The following is an 18,122-nucleotide window of genomic DNA, read 5'->3' as shown; positions in this document are numbered from 1 at the left end:
GATATTGCCATATCTTTTTGGCAAGATACAACATTCCAATGTTATGCCCCAGTGATATGCACATGAATATGCATTGCGATGTTTTTAATAGAAAATTATTTGGTGGATGAGGTGAGAACTGTATCTGGAATGTCGTATGTTCATTGCATGCTCTAAAGATAGTATTCAGGAGGCAGACCTAGGATAAATGTTGATTAATTGGATTGGTTCTAGTTATCTTGCTGACTTAAAGATGGAGTAGGCTATTGTCATCAATGCTCTAGAGAAAAATTGTTTCTTCCATAGGATAATGCATGTAAAAGGAATTAGGTATCCTAGTCTGTCACAAATTACTATATTATGGACTTTTATGACACTCTTTCCATAAGTTCTATTAGATATTGAGATACATAAGGTGATTTTGTTGCATTTGTAATGGATAAAGACTTGGGCTTATTAGACATCTATAGCGGGCAATAACTATATTTTTTTGTTGCAACATATTATGACCTAAATTGCATGATGAGCTGGGATGAGTGCAAAGGCACGAGTGAGAAAGCAAGAGGCTTTGAAATAATGAGGAAGTTTTGGAGCATATAGAAAGCTTAGATGCATATAAATAAATGTACATATATTTATGCATAAAAAGGGGGATTGAGAGAGTAGTATGTAAAAGTGACATTAATATCATATGTGTGTTGTTTGTGCACATAATGAATATTGGCAACATGGCCATTTCTCTTTCCATAAGGAGCTCCAAACATGATTCCCAAATCTCACTATTCTCAATTCACATCTCAAAAAGCATCAAAATAGCTCCAATTTATGATGGCAATATTTCGTATTTTAACTAGAACGACAATCCAAAGATACATAAAGATTTCATGGATCAAAACCTTCTAAAAGAACGTCATTTAGCATTTATCCAATGATGCAGAAACAAGTGAAAATGTGCTTACTGAAATAGGAAGCACGAATTATAGAAGAACCTGCTTCCAAATTGCAGGAGTGATATCTCAATTATGGAGAATTTCAAGTTTAGCTGATTCTTGCTTCTTTGGTTAAAAAAAATGAGTACATTTTGTATACCGTTGGAGTTCTTTCTTATAAATTTTTGAGATATCTTGCATGGTTCCCTACTCTAGTAAGTTGGTGGTCAAAGAGTGATTTCTTTTATCCTCTTGAAAGAGGCATGTTTTCTAATATGTGGAACTCTACTGATCGTTTATAGCTTCTGAAGAAGTGGATTTGAGAATTTTGTGAATGAATAGCAGCCAACTGAAGATAAGCTTTAAAAGATCAAGCAAAAAATTTATTATTGGGTGCTACTTATGGATCATTATTAACTAAGTGTTTCTTGATGAAAATAGGAAGTTGCTCTATTGTGACCTAGGAGCCACAAGTTTGAAACATGGAAATGGTCTCGCCACATGCAGGGGTGAGGGCTGCATACATCTGACCCTCCCCAGACCCCATAATGGTGGGAGCCTCATGCACTGGGATGTTCCTTTTGAGAATGTCTTGGTGCAACAATAAAGTCACTCCATTGTGACCTAGATGTCACAGGTTTGAAATACATAAATAGCCTCTACGCATGCGGGGTAAGGTTATGTATGTTTGACCTTTCCCGTCCGTGTAGCTGCGGAGCCTCGTGCATTAGACTACTTTCCTTTCTTGTTGAAATGGAATAAACTACCTCTATAGAGAATAACCTACTAAAAAGGTGCCATATGGGTTTATAAGCATGGACCAGTCCTCCACTCAATAGCTTAAGCTTTTTGGGCTATGAGCATGCAACATGTGGTATTAGAGCGAGGCCCGGTGCGCATCATAGCCTCATCAATCATGTGGGTCCCTCATAGGAGATACCAAGGTCGTATATGACCCAAGCCATGGGCGACTCAAGTAGGAGCTAATCTGTGACGAGGACGTCACAAGGTTGGGTGGGAGAGATTGTCATAGTTCCACATCGGTTGATAAAGGAGTGCCACGTGGGTTTATAAGCTTGGAATGGTCCACCCTATAGCTTAAGATTTTTGGGCTGTGTGTCTGTGACAATGTGCTCCTTGAAATCATTATATAGAGTTGAATCTTAGTTGTTGACTTGATGTCAACATGTTATGCATTGGTTCCATTAGACCTCATAAACAATATGGCAAGCTTGGAGACCTATCTTATTTAAGGGCACTTCAAATCTAGGACTGCAAAACCACTCGAGCCTCCCTCTTCAGGTGTACCATACTAGACCAATGTAGAATCAAATCAATTTGTTGGTTCAGTATGCGCGCCAGTACGTGTCGATTCGAACCTAGCGAGACAGCCTAGTTCCGCTCAGTATCGACCCATATCGCTTGGTTTTGGGGCAGTGCTATGATTAGAAGTGAGAAAAAAGGGGATTGGGAGCTATCTCGGTATGGGGTGCATGATATGGTTTTTGGTACTGAGATTGCAGATCTTGCTTTGAATTATCAGTATGTTACCAAGATTGCGGACCTTGCTTCAAATGAATGTAGTGATGAAACTTTCAAAGTGGAAAAGAAAAGAAATTGATTGTGATATAGTGCCTTGTTTAAAAAAATGATGCTCATATTTTTTGATGAGAACTTGATCGAGCATTATAGTCATTGCCTTGCTAAGCTGCTGGTGCTTGTCTCCTTTAAGGTTAATAATGTTGCTCTGGGCAATCATGTTAGAGGCTCATGTATCGAAATATAACCACTTCTTCTCAGGTTAGGCACATATATGTGGAAAGGTAGCTTCTTCAAAGGTCTGGGATCATGGGTACCAAGTAGGCAAGTACTGGAAAATAGAAATTTCAGGACATAAATAGAATTTCAGTACTTGCCTACTTGCTACCAACTAGGCAAGTACTGGAAAATAGAAATTTCAGGTTGGGTAATTTTTGGAAATAGAATTAATGTAGCAATATCTTGTCTCACTCCTTACCCCCTCCCACCCCGATCCTTCTCTCTCTATATAGGCATGCATTCGCACATGTTTGTGTAATATATGTATGCTCATATATGTCTGTGGTATACATGCATGCATGTGTATGAAGAAAGAATTCTGAAACCAGATATTCTTGCATTGGTTAGTCCTGGGAACAGAAGAGGGAATACAAGAAAAATATGAGCTCTGCAAAAATGGATGGAATGATCAAGAAGCACCCAGATAATTTGTATTGCATGCACAAAGTCCAGATCTGATTGCAAGAAACAGGTAAACACTCAGGCCTGAGTTGAAGCATCATAAATGGAGAAGGTTGGACCAAAAGAAAACTGGACTTGGAGCAATAAGAAAGGAGTTGATTAGGCAAGTTGCAAGTGTAAATTGGAGAAATGTTAGGACAAGGTGGGTGCCATTTGGTTGGTATAATTATAACTGATTTGATAGTATACTTCCCTTGGATTTTGAAAAGAAAACGGATACCCATTTGGCAAATTTAACCATTTTTTGATATACAATCACAAAAGTAAGCACAGAAATTAGACCCATCATTGCTTAGTCTTTTATTACAATTAATCCTGCTGTCAGTTTATAAAGGTGCATATTACCTTCTATATTATGCCTTTCTCTATACCTCATATTACATTAAACTCTGTGAAAGGGATGGCTGATGCCTTGTGAACTTTTTTTTTCGTGAAAAAATATTGTACCTTTCCTATGGGTTTTTTATTAAGAGACCAGAACCTTCAAAGTTGAGCTAGTGTCGAAAATGGAACTTTAAGTGATAAAACTCATAATTACTAAACCTTGTAAGTATGAGAAGTCATTTGACTTCAAGTATTTGATAACCTGAATTTTTATTCCTAAATGCTTTTTATTTGAAAAAAAAAGAGGCCTTTGATTTAATAAGCAATCAAATGACTTGGAAGATTAATGATTAGAATAATATTGGACTTTATCATTTAATTTTTTTATATAATGGAATACAGGATATAGACACTCAAGGGGTGTTATCTTTATAGTTTTCTCCCGTGAATATATCCTGAAGGAACTGTGTTTATTGGATTATTAGTTTTGGCTTATAAGAAAAGGATCAAGTGCATTAATTGCCTTTAGCATGTGGAATCTCATTAGCACAAAAATAAGTAAACACAGAATATAGTAAAATGCACATTACAACTATAAACTGACAGTTGATTCCGTCAGACCTGATAGTCATTGAGCTGTAATATGTCTCATAGGGATGAAAGATACGTAAAATTTTGATATTTGCATAAAACTATTATATAATATCCCATAGATATGAATAACTTGGTTACCATCAATTTAAAGTTGCTTTCAAAAGTAGATTGTTTTCAAGCTTCTTGTTTGTGATGCTTTACTCTACTTTTATTTGTTCTCAAGTTCTACAGCTAGACATCTGATGTTTGGTTTTTTTTTCAGGTTCAGCACAATCAAATGTCTGGGATTCTCAGGTTCCATCCAAGAAGAGGACAGGTGTTACTCGTCCAAAGCCCTCTCCTGTTGAAAAGCTCACAAAAGACCTTTATACTATATGGCATGAACAACAGCCATCTTACCAAGGATCTTCTGAAGAGGATCTACTCTATGAAAGTGGAACTCCAATGGATTCATTTGAGATGGGCTATGGAAGCGTACTTATTAGGACTTCAAAGTCTATAGAGGAGGAATCAGAGGCAAGCTCACTTCCAGTAGATAATAAATCATACATTATCAATGAGGCTTATACAGGGATAGCCTCCTTTCCTGTACATAGTGAAAGCAAAGGAATTAGACTTTCAGATTCTGGTAATACCAAAGTTAAGAAGTCTACAGCACAAGTGACAAGAGAGAATGTCAGAAGGTACCCTCTTAATTAACTTTGCAATAGAATATAAAACATACATGCCTACTGAAGTGAGTGCTCTTCCTAATTTAGGAACAATATGACATAAAAAAATTACTCTTCTATAGTTTGGTTGCTCGATTCAATTTCAGACCGTTTTCTGATTTCGATATCTTAATCTGTGTTTGTCTTGTCAGGGATAAATTTTCCCATGATAAGTTACAAATCCTGCGAGACAGAGAATCACCACTATGTTCCACAGATCTGCAAGTAAGATTAAATCTCTATTCTGTTTGTTAGTGTTCCCTTGTGGCCTTCACACATAATTAAAACCTTAAACACAGATGCGTTTTGTGAGAATCTGTTGACCAAGGATCTTTGTTGATATATGCACAATGCACTCACCTGGCACTGTTTATGTTGGAATAGGATGTCATTAACTTCGAAGAACTTATGAAGTATTTGACGCATGAGGAACAACAGCGTCTGATGAAATATCTTCCTTCTATAGATACCGCCAAACCTCCTGAGAGGTTTGTTCTACATGTTAATGACTTTATTGCTTTAGCAGGCTGACATTACTCTTGCCTTTTTATGATATTTGCTTGTTGCCTTCACAGCCTTAAAAGCATGTTTAGCAGTCCACAATTTGTGGAGTCTTTATCTCACTTTCAGCAACTGCTTCAAGAGGGAATTTTTGATCTCTCCTTTTCGGGAGCGAATGTTGAGGAATGTAGGACTTTAAGGAAGCTTGCATTACTGAATTTGACAAAATTTAAATGGGTGGAGTACTATAAACACTTAAAGGTATGAAATGATCATTACCACCTTGTGCATGTAGACTCTAAAAGCTTATGGGATATGCATTTGGAGTAGATCTTTTTTCCTATAAAAAAAAACTTTCATCTGTTTGAATTATTACTTATAGACTTGGATGTAAGCTGTGATTAATCTTTTATTTTCAACTTTGTTAGGATGTAAACCATAAACAGATCACAGAAGGAAAGGAAATGGTCAGCAGGCTAAAATCTCCTGGATTTTCCAATTCAGCATCCCTCAAGAAGACTCGAGATGGCCAGAATCAGAACTATCCTGGTTTGTCTTCTTACATATTTCGGCTAAGCAAAATTGTTGAGGGTTATATAGATCTGCGATACTTAACAATCAATCTTTCCTGTTAATCATCTTTACCTCTTTTCCCCTTTTTTTACTTGCTTGGTGTTTCCTTACATTCAATGTCATATGTTTATTGTATCACCTATTTACACCTTTTTTTTAAGTAAACACACTAATTGTTGCTGACAGATGTTTGTGATGTTCTGGAAAAAGACTAAACACTAATTTTTTTTCTTGAGGCATTTTCGTATGTTGCCATAACTTGGTTGTGTTGTATTGCAAGATGCAAGAAGCATCATGCTCATGCTCATCCGCATAATCATCTGGTGTTGATTTCGATGTAACTCAGAAATCAATAACTCTACAAGGTTGAAAGAGTGTTTTCTGGAAATACAAGTAGACTTCTTTAGTTAGGAGGTTAAAGCTGTGATGCTTTTTGCCTCCAATTTTTGAACACCTTAGTTGTTTATATACATTAAGAATATTGAGTCTACATTAAGAATGATTTTTGAAATGTTAAAAGCAAAAAAAAATCATCATGGGTGTCAAATAACCTTGGAAAGATGCGCATATATTTGAATCTGGTTTATTATTTGAATTCAGGTTAAGTCTTACCATTTGTAGACTATTAATTTACATTAACTTTTTAGGTAAAATGCATGGGGAAGCATGTGACAATCATGTTCAATGGATGGTATCTAGAAACTGCCAAGGACCAAAATTGAAAATGCACGAGCCGCACTGGAAATATGGTGCTGTCAAAAAATGGGATGTTGTTCTAATCATTGCCAATTATAAGAAACTGAAATATGGAATGGAGGAAAGCAAGGCTAACATGTCTTAATCATGACATATGTAATGGACTTCAAAAGGTGGATGTCATAGTGACCATGGTTGTGGGAGTGTTAGATATATATACCTTTATGGTTAGAAGGTTTAGAAGGTCAAGGTACTTATAATTAGCATTCATCCTATATTTGGGCATTCTTTTCATGACAGTGCCTGAAATGAAGCATGGCTGTTTTCTTATAAGCAAGGAAGAAATCAATAGATTTTGTGATAATCTTACAATGCACATGATATTCTCTTTGAAAGATTCTAAATTTTTATTAATGTTGATATGAAATTTGTGTTCCTGCATGATAATTTGACTGATCAATATTTAAATACAGTGAAATGGCACATTTAAGTTCTGATATGCAATTGGAGTAAATTGTCAAATTTACTCATAATAATTACTGTGTTCCTTGGAATTGGGAACATTTTTGGACATCAGCCATGTAATATGCGTATACTCTTTTGGGGAGTTCTCAATGTTTGACAACTTGATATAAAGTTATCAGCATGGAGAAATTTGATTTGTGTATAAGAATTGATGCTCGACAGAATCAGATTAAAGTGTATGGAAAAGAGGCCTAGCACTGGAGCTTGCTGTAAAGACACAAATATAATTCGTTGACATGTTGCTCTTGTTTTTATGTCATGCATATTTGTATATTTTAAGTGGTATTGCATATATTTTAAAACTTAAGAAATCTCCATTGTCAAGATCACTGTATCAGTTAGTTGTAGAGTCTTGTCTGGAGCTCCTAGTTGTCAAGAAACATCTCTTAATGGTGTGCAGAGATAAGACGATGATGCCTTATGCGGGGCATAATGGTGATATTGATCATTTTCTGCTGCTCACATATGAAGGCAATTTAACCAACTAAATAGTTATGATATATGAGTCTTTTTTCTCATTTTACTTTCTTTTGATGTAATATAAACAATTGGGTTTATGTTCTAGAAAACTTGGGCATTCGCCTACATAATACCCTCACATATCAAAGACATGCATAGTTACATGTAGATTCTTGAATATAAATATGTCACTTCTGTAATCATATCTGGATTTTGGAAATTTCACTTGTTTTACCTGTACCTATATTGCCTTGTGACATCCATTTCCATGTTAACTAAGAGACTCATTCACTAATAAAGATTAAGTATGACCAAGTGATGTAATTTGTGGGTTAAAATATGGTCAAGAGAATGAGGTTTTAGATGGGCACATGTATCAGTTGGTTAAGTAAAATAATCATTCATAAGTTGCCAGCTGATTTTGTGTTATGCTGCTGTCAATTTCAGAGCTGAAAGAGACCATGAGAAGCCCAAAAAGAATGTGCAAATCTGGGATCACGAATCTTCTGTCAAGAAATCCAACTCAGCCGAATTCCAGCGACACAGGCTCAAAGTTGACTGATGATGCAAATGATTTCATGGACAATGAAGGGGCTTGCTTCAGTCCAAGAAGCTTTTTCGCATCTCCTCCAGATAGGAGCTCCATGCTGGTTCCTCTGCAATTCAGCGATGACAGCACTGATCATGACCTGTTGCTAGATGTGCCTTGCAATGCATCATTCCCTGAGGCGGAACTACTTTATCATCCTTGGAAACAGAGAACCACCCAAAGCAGTTCCCAAGCAGAGAGTGGAGTCGCCCAAGGTGAAGAGAGTCTCTCCAACTTTCCGTCCAGCGGCAGCAACAAGCAGCCGAACTACCAGTAGTAGAATATATCGCATCTTTCCCGTATACATAACTGAAAAACCGTAGTTCGGGCCTCTCTCCCCCATCGTTTAGTTTCCTATAATCATGTTTCAGTCTTCTTTTTAGTAAGCTGAAAGCTGACATTTCCGGTTGAACTGGCTTGGGCTGGTTTCTTTCTTGTATAGCCTGGCAAGACAGTTGTAATATAGCTCAGAGTGCAAAAAGAGTCTCACTTTAGCAGTGAGGGAATGGAGTTGCAGGAATTTGTATGAATTGTGAATAAGTACACTAGTGCTGCATCACCATGCTATTTGCTTGTGGCTGTTTGACTTATACTCCGTTGCTCACATTGGTGAAATTTGCATTGCTGGTTCTCTCACTTTTTTCAGTGTCATGCTGCCTCAGCTCCTAGAAGCTGCATCCATGCGAAGCTTGATAAATTTAGTTTTCTTTTTTCTTCTTTTCCCTAGTGCACTTGAGCAATTTATCTTTTTGGAGTACAGATTTTTACGAGAAAGATTTCCTATCTCTACAGAAAGCAGTTCTGTCGTTCTGGTTCAGTCGTAACTCCTCTTATGCAATGCTTCATACTCTTTATACTTCTTTAAGTTGTTGAGGTCTTTTGGCAACTTGGACAGCATTGAAGGTACTTGGGGAAGTATGAGGCAGTGGTTGGATGGTTCAGGTGGCAGGCGCCTCTTGGTAATGGAAGGCTGTTGTTAGGGCTTGCTCCACTTGGTTGAGTTTGGTTAGGTGGGAAGGCTTCTTGCATGAGTTTGCTTATTGGAGTGTGCGTGCTGTCCGCTGACGGGAAGAATGCGTGGTTTTGGATGACAACGTTTTCTTCCAGGTGGGCATCCAGTGTGAGCTGAGCCCCAACGGATACAAGATCGAGCAGCGAGCCAACATTATGGTGTTCTTGGTTGCTATAATCGCCCTACAGAATGGTGTGGATGGAATGACACTATTCCAAGCCAAAAAAAGGTCAGCTTATTTGAGTAGAATACTGTTTCAATCCGAACAGAGCAACTCATTAGAGTTTAATATTATGTATGCATTTGGTTTGCAATCAGAATTGGAATCATGAGAATCGAAATAGCTATATTTGGTTTGTGACTGGAGCGAGACTGAGTTTTGGGAGATTAGAGGATATTTTCATTCTTCTTTAGGATCAGAATGAGAATAAGACATCTTTCAACCAAAAAAATGGAATGGGATCTAAAGTTAAACTTTCCTCTAACGAATATGTTCTTATTATTTATCTCTTGGAATGCAACTACTGGATGTGATATCTTTGTTTGCAAAACTAGATGGAGTAACAAAGCTAAGCCAGAATATGAGTTGTGCTCAACCATGGCACTTTGACTTGTTGACTACCCTCGCGAATCATAGTTTGATTCCATAACAAACCATCTCCATCATGCCTCTTGTATCATAACGTTCACCATGCATATTTATGCTTTTGTGGTAGATAACCTTGCGCAAATTATACCCCATGTCATATCCAACTTACACTTACACTTCATTTCAAAATGTTCCATTTTTGGAGGGCTAAGAGAAAAATAGAGCACCTCATGAAGAAACTCAAATGACTTGGAACTTGAAGCCATGGAACCATCAACTTTGTAAGTAAATAACAATATTGATAGCTATACTGCAAAATCTGTGCATACACATCAATCAAATAATTGTTCGATCAGTTGATGAATCAAGGTCATCCTATAGCTCTGTTGTCTGATCAATTTGCAATCAAACAGGACAACGCATGAACCACACCACGACCCCCTTTGACATGGTGGTCCTACAAGAAACTGACACAAGGTCCACCTCAACAGAGGGATTTTCTCTTGTTCGCTCGGGTATATAAATTAAAAAAAAGCACCCCTAATCCATGAGACAAAATGATATAAATTTCTCATCTCTCTCTCTCTCTCTCTACTTTTTTTTTTCTTTTTTTTTTTTGGGGGTATAACCGTGGCTCACACTCGATGGATGTGAATGCGGTCAACAAAATCAGAAACAAGATACTACATAAGAACTTCGGCATTAAGCTTAAATCTGATTAAACAAAATTTCTAGCATGGCGAGCCGTATAGGAAGCAACTCAATCGGCAACACCGTTTGTCTCCCTATAGCCGTGCGTGGCCTGGTGAGAACTGTACTTCTCCAAGAATCTACGAATGCGGTGGAGCAATCCAATTGGCAACACCGTTTCTCTTTCATTTCTTATTAAATTAAACAAAAATAGGTACACCCATAAAAATCAAAAAATTAAACAAAATATAAAATTGCATAGAAAGATCATATATATATATATATATATATATATATATATATATATATATATATATATATATATATATATATATATATATATATATATATAGAGGAGACCTAAAAATCCAAATGACTTTGAAAACGTCAAACTTATGACCAATCAATTCATGAGAAGAGTCATGGAACCTCCAATCAAATCGCAGGCAAGGCCAAAAAAGATACCCTCCGTGCTCGTTCCTCTCCACGCGGAGCACAAACAAAGCACCAAACTTGTCTTTCCCTGGTGCCTACTTCCAAGTTCCAGCCCACCCGACGCGTTTTAATTGGGAAAAAAAAAGCCTTAATCCCCAGATGAACCGGCCAGCTATAATGCCGCAATTTATATTAACATCTAACACCAAAAGAAAACTAAAGCCGCACCCGAAACAAACCCCCCTCCTCCCAACCCCACGAAACGCATTGCCATTGGTTGTTTTTGTAGGGTCCACTCGATTAACCAACCTAGAGTCCCGCGAGTCCCCGCGAAGACCCCAAGACGGAGAGGGCCCATGCTCCGTTCCTTCCAAAGTCCATTCCGTTCCCATTTCTTCTCCCCAGGAAGTCGCTTAAAAAAGGGACTCCCGTCTCTTTTTTTTTTCCCTTCCTCCGTTTCTGGAGGTAGAGAGGGAGAGAGGGAAGGCATGGCGAACTACGGCGCCATGCTGAGGCGGTCCGGCCTGGGCCGCGCCACCGAGGCGGTGGCGGAGCGGGCTCGCTCCACACGCAAGGCCCTCTCCCGCTTCGCCCGCCCCCAGGCCTTCGCCTGCCCGGCCGACGCCGAGGCCGCCGCCGTCCGCGCCGTCCGCAACGTCGCCTACTTCCGCCTCCACTACGCCCTCGTCCTCTGGATCCTCCTCCTCGCCACCCTCGCCCCCACCCACCGCGCCTCCATGCTCTTCCTCATGGCCGCCTCCAAGGTCGCCCTCTTCTACGGCGTCCTCCTCCGCGCCTTCCCCAACTCCGCCCTCCTCCGCCGGATCCTCGACCGCCGGCTCGTCCTCGCCCTCTTCCTCATCGTCATCGTCGTCGAGCTCGCCCTCACCGACGCCATCAAGCACCTCCTCCTCGCCCTCGCCATCGGCGTCCCCCTCGTCCTTCTCCACGCCGTGTTCAGGGTCAGGGACGATCTCGTGGCCGGCGACGACGCCGCGGCCGCGGTCGACGCGGCGCCGCTCTCTGAGAAGAAGGAGAAGGAGGAGCCCGATCTCGAATCCGGATCCAATTGATCGGCTCGGCGACACGGTTAAGTTTTACATATAAAAATACGTTTTATTTCTTTTTAATATAAATTTTGGATGGTTATTAATTTGGGCGGACCCTTCGGTAATGACTGAAGGAGCTATAGTACTTGAAATGAGATTTTATTACCCTTACTTAGGATGAATTTTTGAACAATGCTTATAAACTGCTCCTAACTCATAGATTCAGATCAACCATTTGATGCTTGTGCTGTGATAATGGACTTTGATTGCCTTTGATTAATTAGTCTTGCGAATTAGGGACGCAGCTGCAGTAGGGTAATTTCGGCAAACTAGTTTATAACCAAAAGTATCAAACCTGATTTGCTCGCAGTTTGGTTGATCGAAATTGTTAGGAGGGTTTTTGATTTGATGCTCCAGATGGAGGAGTTTTGTTTGATTGTTTCTTTTTGCTTAGCAATGAACAAAAGGGCAGGATGGTGGAGTTTATGTTGATCCATTATAACTGAGAGCTCAGACTGAGTTCCCGTTTTCATCATGAGAGTGTTAAGAGTAAAAACTAGAAGGGAATGGTGAATCTGCCTCATTTGTCTCCAACTAGTGGAGTGCAGGTGCTATGAACATGAACAATGGTGTTAACTTCCACGGGGAAGATGTTTGTTAGTTTTAGCAATAAGATTTCAACCCTTCTCCAGCAACATAAAGTTGATGTTTCACCTAAAGTATCCTTGGAAAACAAACAAACGTAATTCCTGCTTAAAAGTTTGTTTGGATTTCATAGTTAGGCTAGGTTTCTTTTCTTTTTTTCCTACCAGATTCGGGCCAAAGCTACTTTTAGATATTTATGAATATAAGTATGACTTTGCTGGTTGTACTAGTCCAATTATTCGAAAATATCTCATTTTTTTTCTCGAAGTATTGAACAAAAATTTCGAATGCCCTATCAGTTAAAAAGGGATTGCACGACTCAGAAAGCATGCATCAAACCTTCTAAGAGTCGTAAATTGGAAGGACAACTATTTGTACAATTGAGCTTTTCCATTTCAGACGGTCTTTCATGCTAAGATGTGTTCAAGCCAATAGAGCTACGGACTGGGTGACTTCTTATGTGGTCTGCCATTCTGGAAGTACTCTATGGATTGGAGAGGGAGAGCTGCTTGGTGCACTCAATACTACAACATATTTTTTTGCAAATAATGCAGGCCATTGTTTCTCTTTCTGAGAATACAGATCAAAGGTCAACAGTCTTATGTTTGGTTTACGGATGATCGAATTCTTGCAGTTACTCAGAGATCTTCACAAGGAACTCCCCAGGAGCTACCAACCGATCTACATTATGCAATCTGTCTTGATGTCTCCATGATTTTTGGATTAGCCTTTCCTAGCAGCCATAAAAAACACTCCCCATCTACCAACCTATCCACATCTTCGTCTGGCGTTGGGGCTTTACAAATTTAAAACTATTAACGCATTAAAAGCTTGTGGGTTAGCTTGTCAACAGCCTAAATAATTTATTCAAACCAATGCTTGGTGCCGGAAACGAAGGGCATCATAGTTGCTTTGGGACATTTTTTCCACTTTCCACAGGATTTCATCATTGGTGCTGCTTTTTTAATCAACAGCCTACTCTAAAGCCTGGATACAAACAAGAATTGCACAGGCTTTACCTAGGTTCGGTCAGATCCAAGAGCTCCTACGAGCTTAGTTTTCGTAGTCGCATGAGTATGCCTTCCCACAAGGCGATAATAAACGCAGACGTGGATTGTTACCAACTCCATAACAAGGTGGATTGTTGGTGGCCCGCAATAGAGTCCGTAACATTGTCATGTAGTCGTATTAGCGTCTGTAATTCTGTATAGCCACATAAAACTCCATTCCTCTGTCCTCTGTATGATAACGAGGGTTTGTCTACTTAAGGTAGCATTTGGTGACCCAAATAGAATCACCGAAGTGATCTTAGATCAGTAGTAATCCTTATCTGAGGTAATCTAATTTTTAATAATTTAAGATCAACGTGTTTGGTATGCTATGTTCTAGTGATTAAAGATTTTCAGATATCCACAAGTAACTTATTTTGTATTTCATGAGAATCCAAAATCACTCATCATATAATACCAAAATTATTCCTGGTATATTCCATAAAAATATATCTATTAATCTTATAAGATATCTTATAATAAGATATTAGTATATTTATTTATATATTACTTATTAATATATTCTATAAAAATATATTTATCGGTCCTATAAATTACTAATCCCATAAGATATACTAATTATTATTGTAGAGTTAATATTTTTATTTATACTTAGATTATATTTTTAGTACTAATAGTTATTTTGATTAGAAAAATAAGACAAATAGAAGTAAGATATTAGATACTTTCATTATATAAATATAAAGTACAATAATATTTTTACTATAATTGAAAATTATCATTGAATAATAATATCATAAATATAATATATAATGTCAATATAATATAATATTATATGTATAATATTGATATAGTTTAATAATGATATATTGATACACCAATTTTTTTCACTAGACTTACAGGCATTTTGGTTCTCAACTTTTAGCCCAAGATTACTATCCTAGATGACCGGATTACCAACCGACCTCAAGGGCATCCATCACTTGGTTGGACAATAATTTGAGGAATGGGGGCGATTTGGGATCACTGTCATATAGGATCGTCATATGCAACAAAATGCAGTAATCTCATTAACTTCACCTATGTCATTCTTGATCTTGGAGTGATTACCCAATACCAAACACCCCTTAAATGTACCAGCAATATACAAGGTAGTAGCATATAACCCTGTGGCATACTTTTTCTCATTTAGAAAATACAACGTATCTGAAATATTTTTTTTTGTTAATTATATAGTTATTAGAAAAAAATTCTAAAAATATTTTTTTTTATTAGATGTTAACCCATATTAACATCTATCCTCGATCCAACCCCTTCAGTTTTGCACCGATAGGTGATCATAACCCTATTTATGCATGCATTTAACCGAGATCCAATGGCAGCCGAATTATATGCAGAAATAAAAGCAAATATAAAAGAATTAAAAGTATGAAAGCTTCCGTGCGGCATCAAACCCCACCATCAGGCGAAATACGGGTTTGGTCTCGAAGAGGGGAGGGAGGAAGGCTTGCGATTAATAGAAAGAGGGGAGAGAGAACGAGGATCAAGGAACCTAACTAACCTAGCGAACGGAACACGGAATTCTGAAATTCCGTGTTCTAGAGGAGTGAAAGAGATCACAAGGTCTCATGTGTTCTTTTGCACTCCTAAAACACAAAAACTACGAGATGGTAAAGAAGATATTTTAGAGGGAAGAAAAAGAAAGTAACATAACTCGGGCAATTAGGGCGCCTTGAATGAAAGCCCTGCATTTGATGCCCCATGTGGATATGTGTTTAGTCCTAAATTAGTTATTCATTGGATAGATTTTGGATATTTATATTGGATCAAGGAATGCAAATAATAATTTCTGGCTAGTTGTTTTACGTGTCATTCTAGATTGTGACACTGCACCAGGTTGTTTTATTTGTGAGGGGTAAAAAAGAGGAAAGGTTTTTTATTGCAGTGGTAGCTTGATACATTGTATATCCAGCACAAAAGTCACAATAGAGGCAAGCAAAGGGTGGAGACTTATGGAAGCACTGCACACAGATTTTTACGTAATGGGAATGGATACATGTACAACAATGCTAGAAGTTAAGAATCAAAAAGATCAGGAGATGAGATTGAGAGAAGATATAAAATACTGATTTAAATGCTGAGCCCAACTAGAGACGGTGGTCATGGGAATTTTACTTATGTTTGATCAAGGCATCTTTGTGGGAACGTCTGGTCGTATTTGTTGTTTTAATTTTTATTTTTATTTTTTTTGTTTAGAGGTCATATTTGCTTTCAAAACTTTCGCTTGACATGTGATATAGGCTTTTAGTTATTTTATCACTAATATCCAAGAGCCTTTTAGTCTGCAATTCAAGCTCTCCACTTAAGGGTGGCAATCGGTCGGGTTAGATGCTCGTTGGATTAAAAATTTATTAATCTAAACGCAACCTATTTATTAAACACGTCAAAAATTAAAACTAAATACAACCTATTTATTAAATATATAATCCGATCTAGCTAACATAACTTATTTATTAAATAGGTTAAACGGGTTAGACAGACTCTTAACGGATTAAATAAATTTAAACAAATTAAATAGATTTAGTGGATCGGATTAAACAGGTTAATAGATGAGGTCATAAATTGGCACTCTTAACTCCATGCCCTATGTTCATGTACTATGAAATATATGGATCATATGTATCTTCAACAAAGAAAAGATAAATTAACAAGGATCAGTGCTTTGGAAATTGTTCAATACCTCATGATATAGTAAATATTTGCTAGCCTAACCTTAGGTAGACCCAAGTTTTCTGACTTTGGTTTAGTCTGGGGTACTTTACCTCGGTGCTGGCCAGCGCCATTCCAACCTGAAACGCTGTTCCGGCCCAATCAAGTAACGGGGAAACACTACGTATCCCATTAAAGACCAGTTCATGTTCATCAAGAACGTGGCCACGATCTCCATAATGGTTACTCCAACTTGACCATAATTGCACAATTAAAATAGTTGGTACCACATGCGTGATGTGGGAAGTTGTTATCGTTACGATTTATCAATCTCGGTAACGGACACTAACCCCATCTTTTACATAGAAAAAGTCGGAGGATCCACAGATAAGTCATTCTCCGGACTCCACTTTCTAAAAACTTTCTTTCTCTTCTATTGTTTTTCTAGAATTCAATGGACTTGAATGTCGAAGGGTCTTTAGCCGAAAAATCTTCAGCAAAAGAACTTTGACTTCAAGTAGGTTCAGCATCTTGAGAAATCAATCAGCCTCATATCGATCTCTTCATACATTAGCATAAGGCATTCCTCATCAATGCATAGCAGACTTCACCTTCATCTTGGATTTCTACCGACCTCAATCTTCACCTTAGATTCTAGTAGCAACACCCCCTATTATAAAAGAGTAGGATGTGAGTACTTTGAATTGCTAGAAGTTGAGCTAGAGGAAGAGGGTCGGCGCCGATGCTAGAGCTAGTGGTGCTTCCTGCATCCTAGAGGCTAAAGAGCTATGAGCATTATACAATCATCGGTGTCAAGCAGCCGCATGCCGAGATTAGTTCAAAGTTCAAACTTATGTGCAGGAGTATGATGTCTTTCAGGTTGGCCATATGTTCCAGAAGACGAAGAGAGCTGCTGACTGGGTCGCCGCCTTTGCTGCTCATTATTCTGGACAGATTCTTTGAACCTGTTATGTATCTATCCCTTCACCGTTGTGGAGTATTTTGTCTCTTGACTCAGTAAGTAATACTCACGCAAGATTAGTGCGAGCTGTTGGCATTACCAAAAACAAAAAGAAAAATCAAACTCATGATGCATTTTACTGAGTTGCGATATGGATGTTTTTCAGGGCGTTATATGAAAAGAAAAAAAAAAGTTTCAGCTAGTCCCGGCGTCATGCATGCCGAGATTAGGTCAAAACTCGAGATACGCATTTTGCTTTGAGCAATGCTACGTTAACTAGCAAGCAAAGAAGTCACATGGGGTTGCCTTGCACCAATCACCTCACCTGCTGACTTTTTTGAGTTAAAGCATATTTCTTTTATTTTGCAAGCTTCCGAGAAAGAAAAAAAATATATATTATCCCTCAAGAGTGAGGTGCCAACCATGGAACCCAAAACTCGCTAACACAACGGCAAGAAAAAAAAATATTTTAATTTTTTATTTAAATTTAGATTAATAAAGACTTACTCTTTTGTGAGTTTTATCTAGACCATCTGCCAACTTCAGGATTAAGAAAAATTATTTAAAATCTCTTGTCAAATCTTGAATGCCTAATTTTCTAACTCGCAAATTTTTTTTATAAAATTAGCAGGCTCTGACCCCTCTCACCCGAAATATGCTAGAAGAAAAATCATTTCTGGATTGTTGAATGGATGGTTAACTAGGTATTAGTTGTTAATTATAAAATTTGTGTTAAGATTACTTTAGTTGAGTGTCTCGTGAGAGTCCAAACTTACACTCCTTTTTCTTCTTAAGAAATGGTTTGCTATTGATCCTATACAAAAAAAAATTAGAAAAAAAAAGCTACAGGGGTACTTGATATT

The 18,122-nt window shown here is 38.0% G+C and overlaps 2 protein-coding genes across 2 annotated transcripts in view; both read left to right on the top strand.

The window, feature by feature from the left end:
• LOC103710795 overlaps positions 1-18,122 on the top strand; it is a 37,638-nt gene that overhangs the window by 3,708 nt on the left and 15,808 nt on the right. Inside the window, exons 3-11 of the mRNA XM_039116004.1 lie at positions 4,369-4,789; positions 4,969-5,041; positions 5,201-5,304; positions 5,392-5,578; positions 5,746-5,866; positions 8,018-8,435; positions 9,055-9,118; positions 9,267-9,400; positions 11,355-11,847. Of these exons, the coding sequence (XP_038971932.1) occupies positions 4,369-4,789; positions 4,969-5,041; positions 5,201-5,304; positions 5,392-5,578; positions 5,746-5,866; positions 8,018-8,435; positions 9,055-9,118; positions 9,267-9,400; positions 11,355-11,847 (2,015 nt within the window). The remainder of the gene's footprint in view (positions 1-4,368; positions 4,790-4,968; positions 5,042-5,200; positions 5,305-5,391; positions 5,579-5,745; positions 5,867-8,017; positions 8,436-9,054; positions 9,119-9,266; positions 9,401-11,354; positions 11,848-18,122) is intronic.
• On the top strand, positions 11,300-12,165 carry LOC103710794 (PRA1 family protein F3-like). Its single transcript, XM_008796689.3, has one exon. It carries the CDS (start codon positions 11,374-11,376, stop codon positions 11,956-11,958), a length of 585 nt encoding a protein of 194 aa, XP_008794911.1. The 5' UTR covers positions 11,300-11,373; the 3' UTR covers positions 11,959-12,165.

This window comes from Phoenix dactylifera, chromosome 2 (genome assembly GCF_009389715.1).
Source record: "Phoenix dactylifera cultivar Barhee BC4 chromosome 2, palm_55x_up_171113_PBpolish2nd_filt_p, whole genome shotgun sequence".
Taxonomy (NCBI): domain Eukaryota; kingdom Viridiplantae; phylum Streptophyta; class Magnoliopsida; order Arecales; family Arecaceae; genus Phoenix; species Phoenix dactylifera.
This window is presented reverse-complemented; position numbering and strand designations above follow the sequence as displayed.